The sequence below is a fragment of the Amphiprion ocellaris genome, chromosome 14 (genome assembly GCF_022539595.1).
Source record: "Amphiprion ocellaris isolate individual 3 ecotype Okinawa chromosome 14, ASM2253959v1, whole genome shotgun sequence".
Lineage (NCBI taxonomy): Eukaryota > Metazoa > Chordata > Actinopteri > Pomacentridae > Amphiprion > Amphiprion ocellaris.
The window spans coordinates 12,678,202-12,691,724 of NC_072779.1; the positions used below are offsets into that span (position 1 = coordinate 12,678,202).

At 38.6% G+C, this 13,523-nt stretch overlaps 3 protein-coding genes across 4 annotated transcripts; 1 reads left to right on the forward strand and 2 right to left on the reverse strand.

The window, feature by feature from the left end:
• Positions 1–946: 946 nt before the first annotated feature.
• Positions 947–3,659, forward strand: si:dkeyp-69c1.9 (uncharacterized). Of its 2 annotated transcripts, none has more exons than XM_035956455.2 (5): positions 947–1,081; positions 1,245–1,403; positions 2,071–2,166; positions 3,069–3,351; positions 3,431–3,659. In XM_035956455.2, exons 2-5 carry the CDS (start codon positions 1,307–1,309, stop codon positions 3,543–3,545), a joined length of 591 nt encoding a protein of 196 aa, XP_035812348.2. In that variant the 5' UTR covers positions 947–1,081; positions 1,245–1,306; the 3' UTR covers positions 3,546–3,659. The 2 variants fall into 2 exon arrangements, with proteins under 2 accessions (XP_035812348.2, XP_035812349.2); XM_035956456.2 differs by having other exon boundaries at positions 989–1,081; positions 1,260–1,403.
• Positions 3,660–4,607: 948 nt separating this feature from the next.
• snrnp35 (small nuclear ribonucleoprotein 35 (U11/U12)) lies at positions 4,608–5,850 on the reverse strand. Its single transcript, XM_023288502.3, has one exon. The coding sequence runs from the start codon at positions 5,688–5,690 to the stop codon at positions 4,983–4,985; it is 708 nt and encodes a 235-aa protein (XP_023144270.1). The 5' UTR covers positions 5,691–5,850; the 3' UTR covers positions 4,608–4,982.
• Positions 5,851–6,949: 1,099 nt separating this feature from the next.
• Positions 6,950–11,141, reverse strand: bud13 (BUD13 homolog). The gene is made up of 10 exons (XM_023288488.3): positions 10,982–11,141; positions 10,747–10,834; positions 9,867–9,951; positions 9,342–9,785; positions 8,637–8,938; positions 8,447–8,555; positions 8,149–8,287; positions 7,843–8,024; positions 7,591–7,672; positions 6,950–7,319 (listed from the first exon to the last, which is right to left on the reverse strand). The coding sequence occupies exons 1-10, from the start codon at positions 11,119–11,121 to the stop codon at positions 7,226–7,228; spliced, it is 1,665 nt and encodes a 554-aa protein (XP_023144256.1). The 5' UTR covers positions 11,122–11,141; the 3' UTR covers positions 6,950–7,225.
• Between the last annotated feature and the right edge of the window lie 2,382 nt (positions 11,142–13,523).

Below are 13,523 nucleotides of genomic sequence, written 5' to 3' on the forward strand. Positions count from 1 at the left end.
GTTCAGGATCACGATCCCTCCCTAATTTCAAATGCCCGCACAATTTCAAATGGTTAGGACTAGTAACTAAAAATACCTTTAACTGTGGAGGAAAAGCAAGTATGTTGGTTGAACACAATATCATCTGACCAAACTTTCATTTTACGAGTGCAAGAAAGGTTAAAATGAAACATGTTCAAGCAAATTAAGTGAAGTGAAGCCATTGATCTGCTGGTTTCTTAAATAAAAGCAGAATGAAGCTAAAATGGAAGTTCTTAGAGGAACTGATAATTCAACACTAAAGGTCAGTTTAATTCTCAGCTGACATGAAAATGCTGCAACTAGCTGAATAGCCAGTCATACTGTTGTTCCAGAAATGAAAATAATGTCAGCTGAACGTTGCTCGTATCTCTATATTACAAATGAAAATGATTTGCAAGTTTTCAAGAACATTCTCACCACAGCCTTCCTTAAAATGCACAACAGAAAAACTACTTGTGTGTTTTTCACAAGTATAAGATTACCTGGTAAAGAGTGACAGGCTAAAACAGGCCCTCTAATGTGGATTTCTGCCAGCGGAACAAAGCAGAGAGGTACATTGCTGAGCGGCGGCCAAATGACTCCGGGGCAACCGGTGAACATGTTGTCGGCATGTTGTGTGACTGAAATTTATTTTTCATAATCATCCTTGCCACTGTGCGTGTCAGTAAAGTCACAGATGCAAGGCTTGTTGCCTTGGAAACAAAGCTCAGCTCAGCACTTGTAGCTTGCTGAGATTTCTTTCTTTTATTCCCCAGTTAAATCTTCAGTCTTCATTTAAATATATATTCATACAGGACCTCGTTTCTCTTTAAACCAAGCTGCCTCTGCAAAGTTTCAGCTCTCTCTTGGCGGTCCTGCTGCTTTATTGTCCCAGTTGATTACTACTGTATCTGCCACTCACAGCAGAAGAATAGAACACCATGACTACTGCAGTAAACAGCCTTTAAGTAGCTCTTTGTATAACCTTACACGCATACTCACAGTGCAGAGCAATGTAGACAGTATAGGGAAAGACTGCAGACTTGATCCACGTCTTGTGTTTTTTTTCCCTACATATGGGGTAAGAAATACAGTAAAAACTCTCCTCAGAGCTGATTTAAGACTAAAATCCTAGTTGTTATTTAAAATGCCAGAAATTGTGATATTTTATATCTAAAGCCAGCAGCAGTTTTTCTTGCTTTCTTCTACAACTAAATACATTAAATCTTTGGTAACTTCTATAGTATTTGCTGCACCAGACACCACAGATTAAGAGCCAGTGATTCAGCAGTCAGCAGAAGACAAAATGTTCTTTGAAAATGCCAACCTACAACACCCCCGTCGCCACCACGAATTCTTTCTGCGCACTCGACCCTACAGGGGGGAACCGCCGACAGCGGCAGGTAAAGGTTTGCTGCTCTAAGTCTAAGTTATTCTGTTTTCATGAAATGTAGTTGTTCAAATACAAAACCATTTCATTTCAAGTTGCTATCATTGGTGTTTGATGTGTTTACATTCTGACGTCCTGCACACAGGCTCAATAATAAGAAAAACAAAGACAACGGAAACAGTTAAATCCTCTTAAAAATAACAACATGCATAATTATTAGCATTATTTCTAAATTTGGTTCAATCTCAGTTCATTTTTGAATGCACAAACAAAAATACAACTGCATTCTTATCACAGAAATCAGTTGCATGTGAATGATTGAGCACCACTGTCATTATGGTTATTTGTTCAATGTAAATAGGCCTTAATGAGCCATAACTGACACAAGAATTGAGTGTTTCTGAGCCCAAACACAACAATAAAAGTGCGTTATTGGAAGGATTTCTGCAAATGTTAAGATAGGTTAGTCCAACTGTGATGTGTTGGAATTACTGGAATTACTCCAACATGCTAAGAAAAAGAAAGGATTTTGGACAATAATAGTATAAGTCGACCTCTAAACCACACACAGCATTTTAACCACGTAGTATTTTGATTGCAATGCACAGACTTTAAAAGCAGAAAATCTTTGTTTCCTATAATCGGACACTTTTGAAGCCTCCTCCTTGTTACTTCCACAGGATTTCTCCTCTACCCGGACACTCCTGCTAAGATGGAGACCACGTCACGAGAGGCCTTCTGCTTCAGGCCCATCCCACAGCACGACACTGGAAAAGGTCCACAGTCTTATCTCAGCTTAGAGAGTAAACTCATCATATCTGTTTTAAGATAAGCTGAGAGTTGTATGAGTGTTTCAGTGCTCAGTAAAGGCAGGTCCATAGTCTGTTGTGTTTAGCAGATATGCATGTTTTGAAGAATGTCTGGGCTGTGTGTGTATGCGAAGACTCAGATTAGGGAAGTGATTTATGAGGTTTTTTTCCCGTGTTTTTGAAGATTTAATCAGTCAAACTGCAATATACAGTAATTACTATGCCATCATTACACTCAGATATTAATGATACCAGTAATAAATACCGCTAAATAAAAAAAGAACAGAGGAAACTCAGTATAAGGCTAAATGTGAAAATGATGTTACTTGTATATCAAAATGTAAAAAAGAAAAAAAAACATTTTTACAAAATACATTTTATAAAGATACTAAGTGAACTAAAGAGGGTGAATGTAGCCTTTAGCAGCCTTAATGTAAATGTCTAAAATTGCTACTAATATCTGACATTACAGGTGTGCAATCAGAATGGTGTATAAATATTTTTTTATATAAAAAGGGAGCATTTATTGCAATGAAAAAGGCTAGTACCATACTTATATATTCATAGCTGAATGATACTGAGAGAAGATAATTTTTCTCAAGGCTTACAACAAAATAAAGTTGATAAAATAAGACATTTGGCACAGCCTTTTAATATGGAGAAATGTTTAGCATCAAGTATAAGTCTCTAATTAAGAGAATAAGACTTAAAGAGGTGGATGAGTACCACTGAATCTTTTGATAGTAACAGCTAAAAGTTGTGTTTTGATACAGTTTTTTCAGATGCTGCTTCAGTAGAAAGAAATACGGAGTGTCTTACTGGATATTCAATTTGCAGAAACCTTTAACAGGGTTATTATTACCCTTCAGGAGGTCACATCGCCCAGAACTCCCAGCAGGTGTCCCACTATTCTCATCCCACATCCTCACGACAAACAAGAAGAGGAAACAGCAGCAAGGACGGGGAACCAAGAGAGGACGAGCAAGAAAGCTACCATGGTCACACAAAGTCAGCAGCGGTGAAAAATCAACAAGACACAACGGAGATGCAGTCTCAGTACCAGAAGGATTTCCCTCCTCCATCCTCCTGCCGCAGGAGGCGAACACCTGCCCTCCCGCAGCCCGACAATATCGGCATCAACCCCGCCTTCAGGTGAGAGCAGCTTTGTCAATGTCACAGTGTTCTACAGCTTCATATGGGGAGAGGCTCATCTGTGTGTTCTGATTTACAGGATCGAGTTCAGCACGGTCCAAAGAGAGACTTACCCTGGCTGGCCCATCCGGAATCCCAGGGACGCTGGCAGGCTGAGAGTAGCTTCACCTGGACAACCAAACATGAGTCTGTAACATGCAGGAAGCATGGGAATCAGCATGCATTTGGCAGGACAGTCACATTTTCTCACTGCTCTTGTGGCCGGTCTGGATCTGTATAATAAATGAAAACATGTCAAAAATAGGCCAGTTCTGTGTGGTTTTGTGCCTTATGTGTGTGTTTGTTAACATCATTTTTGTTGTCTTATCCTGTAAATCGCACTATAATGCCTGAATTACTCCTAAGTTCAAACATACTCGGACTGAAACAGAAGTTAGATGTTAAGAGGTTTTGTGTCACATCAGTGTTAAAGAGAGCCAGTTCATTTCTGCAACAGGTGATGAATTTTGCAGTAGCAGGTCAATCTGATGAGCTCATGGGCTGATTATAAGAGCACACTCACCAGCATGCATGGAGTCACTGGAAAACACTTAGTGACCTAATGCTAAATCCAGGCCTGTAATGTTTCATATTGATGACTTCAGACATACTTGCGGACAGCTTGCGAGAAAATAATCCTCCCAGTGAGGATTCAATGGGCAGGGCAAGTAATTAGACAGCCAAAGTCGAGACTCCACCTCAGACACAGAAACAATTACTGCACACACAGAGATTGCGAACTTAATAATAACTGATAACTTAATCCACGCTTTATGTATTTTACACAGGAAAAAGTTTGATCACAAATTAGCACATTTGGGATTATCTGAAAAACACAACAATCTAACTTCACTGGCCACCACCAACAGCAAAACCCAGCAAAAATAAGTTTTGATGGTTTATTTGAATTCCCTGCCTCATGTATAGAACCAGTTCTGCACAAACCCTTAACGGCTTTTAACCAAATATAAAGCTCCACAAATTTTCATTAACAAAGACATGGATGTCATGCAGAGGCCTGAATGTTTAACTGCCTGCCTTAGCAGAGTGGTAAACGTGCATCCATCATATTTCAAAGCAGGAACCAAATCTTCTTACTAACAGAGACAGCTCCTTTACTGGCATAAGTTAAAAAATAATTCAGTTTTTAGTACCTCTAAGCTGGTTTTGACTGGATAACAATATTGTAAAGAAACTAAATAGACACAAAATGAGTCTTTCATTATTATGAACAGTATAAATTTTTAATGTGATGAATTATAATAGTTTTACAGCTCAGTTTACACTAGCTCCCTGAGAAATACTGAAATGAAAAACACAGACTAAAGGCTGACATCATCCAGTGAACTTGGCAATCGCCACCCAAACCAATGACATTATATCATAGGAAGGTGATCTGTAATTGAAATTAGTATTTTTCCACAGTACAGTTCAGTATGTTCAGAACAGAACAGTCTGGTGTCCAATCACTCTCTCCTTCACTGTCCATTTGGCTTACATTCCTCCATTTCAACTGTGCTGTGCTGGACAGTAAAACATCTGTCAGACTTCCTTTGACCCTGGTGAGGTCAGCACTAAAGTATGTCTGTGCTTCATCTCCTGTCCCGGTGTCTGCTCCGGTCTCCGTGTCTCCGGTCGTCCTTCTCTCTTCCTCTGTCCCGGTCGTCCCTCCTTCCTCTGCTGCCCCACTCCGCCTCTCTGTGTCGGTCCCGGTCCTCCCTTCCTCTCGCCCCTTGTCTGTCCCACTCCCTGTCTCTACCTCCACCTCCTCCCCAGTCCTGCACCGGTCCGACCCCCAGGTTAATGGGTTTCCGGAAAGGTCTGTCCCTGCCGCCGAACCGCAGCTGTCCGGACTCTTTCTTCCCTCCCAGTCCCCCACCGAGCCGCCGCGGCACCCATCCTTTAAGAGTCCTCTCCTGCTCGAAATCCACAAACACTTCCTGCTGGTCCACCACCAGCTTGTTGGCGTCCCGCCGGGCCCGGACCACGGACCGCTCCTCCTTGTACTCGATGAAGGCGTATCCTTTGGAGAAGCCCGTCACGATGTCCCGGACCAGCCGGAGCCGCTGGATGACTCCGTACTTGGAGAACACTTGGTGCAGTTTATCTTCGGTTGTGTGCGGGCTCAAACGGGCTACAAACAGAGTGAGCAGCGGGTCTCCCACAACGCCTTTGTTGGGTTTGTATCGGGCTCCCATAGCCCTCCACACCGCCCGGTCATGGGGCTCAACGTCCGTACCGTCGATGCTGCCAGCTTTCAGCGGGTCGTACAGCTTCGCTATCGGGTTCCAGTCAACCATTTTACCCTGAATTAAGTCTAAGCAGTCGGCAGAAATAATTACAGAGGTCGCTATTTCTCTACATTAAACTGTTATCACCTACAGAAGCACATCGTTGCCGAGAAATGCTTCTACTTCTTAAAGCGATCCGGAAGTCCTGCGTGCACCAACAAAAACATTCCGCAGGGAAACAAGCTCTAATCTGTCACATTATAAATGTTCCCCGATATATTAATGCTGCTAGAGATCAACGATCACAAGCTGCTGGGACCAAATTATAATTGTGCACAAATAAAGACAAATGTGCATTTCTTTACATTTTATGATTCGAATCATTAAGTATGTTAATTTGGAATAACAATAGATAATTTGCTAGGGCTATAGTGATCACATTGCTATTATTTTACACAAGCATACAGACACTAATTTGTGTATTTTGAAATACATATTGGCCTTGCAACTTGTACAAATACAAAAGCTTTGCATACTGAAAAATAATCTATGCAAAGATTTACTATTTCAAATGGAGAGTTATCATTTGATTTCATTGAGCAACCCAAACTCAAGGCTAATTAGTTTTATTCCAGAGCTTTCACCCTTTCAACCATGATTTTAATCAAATCATGGTATCTATTCAGTTGTTATGGAGATGTGAGTTCATACATAAAATTACCATCCATACTGGCTTCAAAGTTAAGTACCAAATTTCAAACTTGATTCTGGACAAATCAGATACACAAAGAAATACCCACTGAGTTAAGGCTACGCATTGTGTAAACATAATGTTCTCAGTGTCGAAGCAGTCGTATCTGATTTACAGCAGCAGGGCATGTTATATGGTCCACAGACATTTTCTACAGCATACATTTTGACCCATTATATCAGCAAAATCAAAGGTGTAATTCATATTATAGATGATGATTTGGTGTAATTCAGATCTCACTGGCATCATTATCATTGGTTTCGCATCATGTTTCTTTTCTGGCCACCAGGTGAATCTTAATCATGAGGGAAATATCTGGTTCTATAGATGCTAAATGCTCCATTGTGCTCACTAGCAAGTAGGACACATCAGTGAGACACCACACACTTTACCATGGTCATGGCACTGGAGCACTTAAAAAAAATAATATACCTTCAAAATAGTCTATATTTGGTTTAGTACATATTAGCTCAATAATATGAAATTATATACTCATAATATATTTTGTGTCGACGTCAACCCTATTCATCAAAATTCCAAACGCCACTGAGGTATATGAACACTCTTGGCACAAAACTTTACAAAAACATCATTTAATAAAACAATGAAAACCACATCTGTTTTGGCTTCACTATGACTCAGGTATTACAAAGATAGTGGCAGCATTAGGATGCTGTCAATTCACTGCTATGTACAATTTAATCTGATGTATCAAACTCAGTCTATTTCAAAATGTAAGTTCTGTTGAGTGGATCTGTATAATCTGCAGTTGTTTTGACAGCACAGGAATTCTATACAGAATGAGCAGTAATGCTCTTTAGCTTTGCTCCTGATTCATCAGTTTCCAGTGCCATTACATGTCCTCCACACTCCATTTATAAGCTGCCTCCTGGCCAGCTTTTTTATCTGATATCCGCATGTAGCGTTTCTGTTCAAAACCATTTGACCTGCGAGACACAAATAAAACACAATTGTTAATTCTGAAATCACACCGTAAGCTCTAGCTTTGATTTGATGCAACACTGCAAAAATAAAGCACTCAATCAGGGCCATTTCGGTCAAATTACTAATTGCCATTATTGTCAAAATAAATTGTGCAGTTGTATGAAATATAATAGAATATAAAGAATTACAGTCTGATTTATCTATTAAAAAGAAGGTCATATTCATTCCCCTGCAAATCCATCCCATTTAGTATTTCTCTGCCACTGATCATACCTGTCAACTCCATCCCAGCGATAGCCTGGTGGAATATTGAACCTGTTTGGAGGTGGAGCAGGGCCTTTATATCGAGGTTTTTCTACAAACAAAAACAAAAAATATTTTGCATTAGTCATCTCACAAAGAACAAAATTTGTGATGATGACATCCTGGCCTGGATTCAGGCATGAAGATGTTAATCTCAGAAAGGCTCACCTGATTGAACAAATGTAAGAAATAAAATTAAACACATAATCTAACGCTTCAAACCTTGTGCTTTTGGGTTGCGGTCTTTTTTCCGCCTGAGCATGGCAGCCATAGGATCTCCTTCCCTTTCTTGCTCTCTCAACATGCGGTCCAGATCCTCGTCGTCGTAGTGACGTGCCAGCGGCTTCTGCGCTTCAATCACTGCATCCTCAAGTTTCTGCTGATGCATCTGATTCTGGGCCAACCTATACGCACAGTTTGACTTTTAATCATTAAAGCGTACAACATATTTGATTTTAATTCTTCTACATGCAACACAATCACACTCTGTAGCCATCTTTGAGGTGTGAAATGATTGTGCAGACGTACCCTTTTCCCCACTGAGCATATTTCTCATCTTTCGCTGCTTTTATTCCAGCTTTCTTCTTCTGTTCCTCTCTCTCTGAATCCAAATCCCTCCTTTTGCCACTTTTGTCTCGAAACACCGTCTGGGCATTGCGAGAGTCATCTAGTCATAGTAGATAAATGGGTAAAAATGTCATTTCAGTAGAGACTTCATCTTTCAATTTACAAGAACTAAGTGAAACATGATAAGGGAACACTATACACACACTATGTCTTGAGATTAAAGTAGTAAAAGTATCTTAGAAAAAAAATCTGATCTAACCTTCAAGTGGTTGGTTGTTTCTTTCTCTACGTCGGTTTTCCTCCTGCTCTTTTCTTAAAATCTCTACAGAAACCAAGCCTGCCTTCCCACCAGAAAGCATCCTGTGGCCCTGAAGAAAAAATAAAAACACTCAGCAATTCAAGGCAAATCCGATTTCATATTATTCTTTGAACCAACACAGTTTACTCACCTGTGACTGGCCATGTCTACGAGGGGGTGACAAGTCTCCATCTGAGTCCTTTCCACTCCGCGGTCGCCTCCTGGGTGGAGACTCGTCAGAATCAGAGCCTCGTCTTGTTTTTGAGTGCATCCTTGGAGGAGATTGGTCGGAGTCTGAAGCTTCTCTCTTCAGTGTCTTTCTTCTTGGGGGTGACTGATCAGAGTCTGAATTGTGCCTATTCTGAGCCCTCTTACCCAGTGGTGACCGACGAGAATCAGGTGAACGTTTTTTACTTGATAATGAGCTGGGCTTTCTTCTGTAAGGGGATGAATCTGACAAAGAAAAGGTGACTGTTCAGTAAAGTGTATGTGTAATTATACTCCAAACAAAAGCACCTTTCTTCTCTGACAGCCTGCTGGAATGCAAAGGGATTACTGGAGTTTTTATAGAATGAATCATAATGCAGATGATTATTATTCAAATTATTACTTCAAAGCCAGAATTTTTTACTAATGAGTTTTGAAAAATCTTGCAGAGTTTTGAAAAATATTGCAGACATTGAAGATGATGTTCCTGTTTGAGCTTTCATTATCAAATCAAGGCATTTTTCATCAACTTCCACAAACAATTATGGTACAATACATGCAGGATAGCCTTCTATTTGATGTATTTTTGCTTTTGTTTCCTTTCCCAAAGCAGAAAGAGACCACATTCCACTGAAAACCTTTCACTCACCTTTACTGTGCACCTTCCCTGACTTCCCTGAATGTTGCCTTGGAGGTGACAAGTCTGGAGAGTCATGGCGTCCTCGCCTGGGAGGAGATACGTCTGGAGAATCATGGCGACTTCTTCTGGGAGGAGATACGTCTGGAGAATCATGGCGACTTCTTCTGGGAGGAGATACGTCTGGAGAATCATGGCGACTTCTTCTGGGAGGAGATACATCTGGAGAATCATGGCGACTTCTTCTGGGAGGAGATACGTCTGGAGAATCATGGCGACTTCTCCTCGGTGGAGATATATCAGGGGAGTCATGTCGGGTCTTCCTGACAGGTGAATCATGTCTTCTTCTCTTTGATGACAGCTCTGGCGAGTCATGGCGACCTCTGCTTGACGCCTCAGGCTCCGTATGTTGATGCTCTCCTCCATTCCCCTCATCTATGTTTTTCTCTTCATCAGCTATTAAGGGAGGACACTAAAGGTAAGTAAACAATCTTGCTTTACACAGGCACAGATTCACTGTACTTTTTCCATAATTACCTCCGATTACTTTCCACCTGTTGCTGGTTCTAAAGGCTTCCAGCTGTTTCACTTCCTCTGGTCGATCATCAATCACCTCAGCAATCTGATTAAACAGCAAAAGATGAAGTCTTAACACAGAGTATATGTTGTATAACAACATGAATTAGACAACTATCATGGATTTTGCCAGAAAATCTATTCTGCGGTAGTTATCCATTTAAAAGTTCCAAGATTATTACAGCAGTACAAGCAGTGCTGCCAATCAGCAAGTACATTTTTGCAGTTCAAAATTAAGAATATTATAATTAGAGCTGAAATAAGCAAATTAACTAACTATTTTGATTGCTGAATAGCATGTTCAATTATTTTTGGTTAGTCAAAACCAGCTTTTCAACTATTAAGGTATGCTTTTTTTCTTTCAACTTCATATAACCTTGAATATAGATATTTTTCAACTCTTGAAAGACACTCCAAGTTTGAGGAAACTATCTTCAAGATTATATTGAGTATTACTATATGTAATAGCAACAGTTTGCAGCCATAGCCATAAATAATACTGATATCATGGTTTAAAATAACATTCATCGAAGCCAGCATGGGTCTTTGCTTATGTCCCACTTTCATCTCAACACATGATCGAAGCAGTCAGTCCATTTTTAATATTTGATTTTCTACTTTTAAATCTGAATAAAGCACAGAAAACATGGATTTAACCTCATTTTCATTGCACAAGCCACACGATAACACACTGTATCTACAAGTATAATGAAAGAAATGCATGTATACTAGTAAAACACGCGGCATGCTGTTTACAGTGTGAATGAAGAAGACAGCGGGCTAATCACTTAAATGAATGGACTCAGGATAGCCTGCTAGCTAACGTTAGCTTCATGCTTACCACTGGAGCTTCTTCCTCGTCCTCTTCAACCTCCGCCTGCTCTGTGACCATATGTCTCCAGTCTATGTCATCGTCTACAATTTTAAGTCTTGCATACAAAAAATAAGAGTGAGTTAGTTCATAAAGTTTTCAGTCACACAGACTTTAAAACAGTTAGCGACGCTAAATTAGCTTAACGGCTAAACACACGCACGCAGAGAGCAGCAACTCGACGGAGGAGTTCCTGTCGACTCACCCTCTCTCAGGAACCTTACGCCGTTTCTTCTTAATCTTTCCTGTTGATTTCTTAGAGTCGTCACCGGCGGATAAATAACGCTTTAGATATTCAGCTTTAGAAAGTTCAGGTCCTTTCTTACTACCTGTGGAGGCGGCCATCGTTGTGTTGTGAGAAACTACGGATCCCACTGAGGGTCAAGAATGACAATCCTGTGTAGTCTGGTACCCGATGACTACTGAAGGCGTTTGTCGGTACTAACTAAACTTAAACAGACTTTGGGGAATGGTTTATGTATGACACAATCGTTTTCATAAGACAAAATATTATAAGGTCTAGTTTGTGCAGTTTTGTGGTGTGAATGTAAACAGAAAATATATTTACAACTGAAATAGACCAGCTGAATTTATGTAATAATCCAAACATTGAAAGGTGTCAGCCTCACAGTCTAGAAAACATATCTAATATGGATCACTCCAGGACTCTATGAAGTCAAACATTACTACAATTTCTTATTTCACCTCTGCTGATGAACTACATAAATATTACTACAGCCCCCACAAACTAATTAGATTACAAGTGATGCACTGTAAAATACTGTGAACAAATTCAGTCAAATCTGCTCATCTTCTGTAGTTTATTTTATGTAAATATAAAAGTTGTGCTAATTTCAGGTTAACTGAACTTAAAATATATCATTCAGAAATTAAATTTGTACTGCAAATTGCTTCTCAATGATAAATGAAGAAGAAACTCTTTGGCAGCAGTGGAACTTATGTTTCTAAACTAAATTAACTTAAAAAAAAACTTACAGCATGCGATACTTCAATATCTAATTAATGCTTGAGGCCTACGTGCTGGGAAATAAAGTAAATTTGCTCAAGCACAAAGGTACATGTTGAGTATTTCCATTTTTTGTATTTTTATCCTTTCACTTCACTACATTTCAGAGAGAACTACTGCACTTTCTACTCTACTACATTTATGGTACAGCTTTAGTTACTTTTAAGATAAGGATTTGACACATTGTTGCTGAATATATCAGTGGTTTCTAAGCTTTATGGCTTCTGACAACATACGAACAGTATGTAGCAGTACTAAATCTACGAATCCAGTATCTCACCAAAAATCTCACAATATAAACAGTCTATAACCCCAAAACAGATTTCTATATCTGAATTTTGTTTTTTCTTCTTTCTCTCATGTTAGTCATCTCAAAACCCCTCTGATGTATCTATTGTAACCACTGTTCCCTCTTCATTCTGTGCTATTTTTCAATGTGAGTCAGTGAGTGACCGGTGACTGGCTGCTGCAGCCAATGATGCGATCCACATACGTATTTACCATAGACTGTATATAATGGTATTTACGCAGCTAATCAACGTCAGGCGTCCTTATGTGCAGCCACCATTGTTCTAATAGATATGAATGAGTAGATAGGACACGCTCCTTTTTAAATGTTTTACCACCTTTTAATGTTTAATTTTCTTTTTAAATGCTTCATTGTACTTTCTGTGTAATTCCTGTTTGAAGTTTTATTGTCTTTAAGATGTAATTTTCTAATTAAACATTACATTTTTTAATTAAATGATATTTTGTCTCTTTTTTTTGGCCTTTTTCAGCTTTTTACTAGATAGGCGTAGTGAGAAACAGACAAGAAACGGGGGAAGACATGTAGCAATGGGCCGCGAGTGGGACTCGAACCCGAGCCGCTGCGTCAGGGACCAGCCGCTGTACACGGGATTACCTGCTTACCCCGTTGAGCTATACGGACACTCATGCTGTCTCTTTTAAAGGTGTAATGATCTAATTAAATGTTTTGCACTTTTTAAAATGTTTAATAGTCTTCTTGTTTAATTGTATTTTTTAAATGTTTAATGATGGAAAATATTTTATCTGTAATTTTGAATATTTGTATTTGAAAAATTTTGTTTCATTTCATAATGACATGTATTGTATATTGCTGAATTATCTCATTCAATATTTTGTCTGTTTAATATAATTTAATTGTAATTAATGTTTATCTCTATTAAACAGACAAAATATTGAATGAGATAATTCAACAAGATACAATACATGTCATTATGAAATTAAACATTTTTAAAATACAAATATTCAAAATTACAGATAAAGTATTTTCCATCATTAAACATTTAACAAATACAATTAAACAAGACTATTAAACATTTTAAAAAGTGCAAAACATTTAATTAGATCATTAAACCTTTAAAAAGACAAAACATTTAATTAGATTATTAAACCTTTAAAAAGACAAAACATTTAATTACAAAATTAAATGTTTAATTAGAAAATTACATCTTAAATTTCTTAAATCTTTTTAATAATAAAACTTTTCAAAAGTTTTATTGTATTACTTTTTTTTCCTTTGATTTAATTGCTTTTTTTTAATGGAGTTTATTTCTTTAATCTTTTTTTTTTCTGTCAAGATTTTAACCCCAGCCTTAAAAATGAAACAAACCCTTAAATCACAATGAAAATACTTCTGTTGTCACAATCATGAGTTAGTCAATTATTCAGTTTATCAATTCAAATTTATTTGTTC

Coding starts and splice junctions, on each gene's coding strand:
- si:dkeyp-69c1.9 (XM_035956455.2), top strand. CDS start 1,307: ATGTTCTTTGAAAATGCCAACCTACAACACCCCCGTCGCCACCACGAA. Junction 1,404..2,070: donor GGAACCGCCGACAGCGGCAG/GTAAAGGTTTGC, acceptor TTACTTCCACAG/GATTTCTCCTCTACCCGGAC. Junction 3,352..3,430: donor GGCATCAACCCCGCCTTCAG/GTGAGAGCAGCT, acceptor TCTGATTTACAG/GATCGAGTTCAGCACGGTCC.
- snrnp35 (XM_023288502.3), bottom strand. CDS start 5,690: ATGGTTGACTGGAACCCGATAGCGAAGCTGTACGACCCGCTGAAAGCT.
- bud13 (XM_023288488.3), bottom strand. CDS start 11,121: ATGGCCGCCTCCACAGGTAGTAAGAAAGGACCTGAACTTTCTAAAGCT. Junction 8,288..8,446: donor AAACAACCAACCACTTGAAG/GTTAGATCAGAT, acceptor TACTATGACTAG/ATGACTCTCGCAATGCCCAG. Junction 7,673..7,842: donor CCGCAACCCAAAAGCACAAG/GTTTGAAGCGTT, acceptor TTTTGTTTGTAG/AAAAACCTCGATATAAAGGC.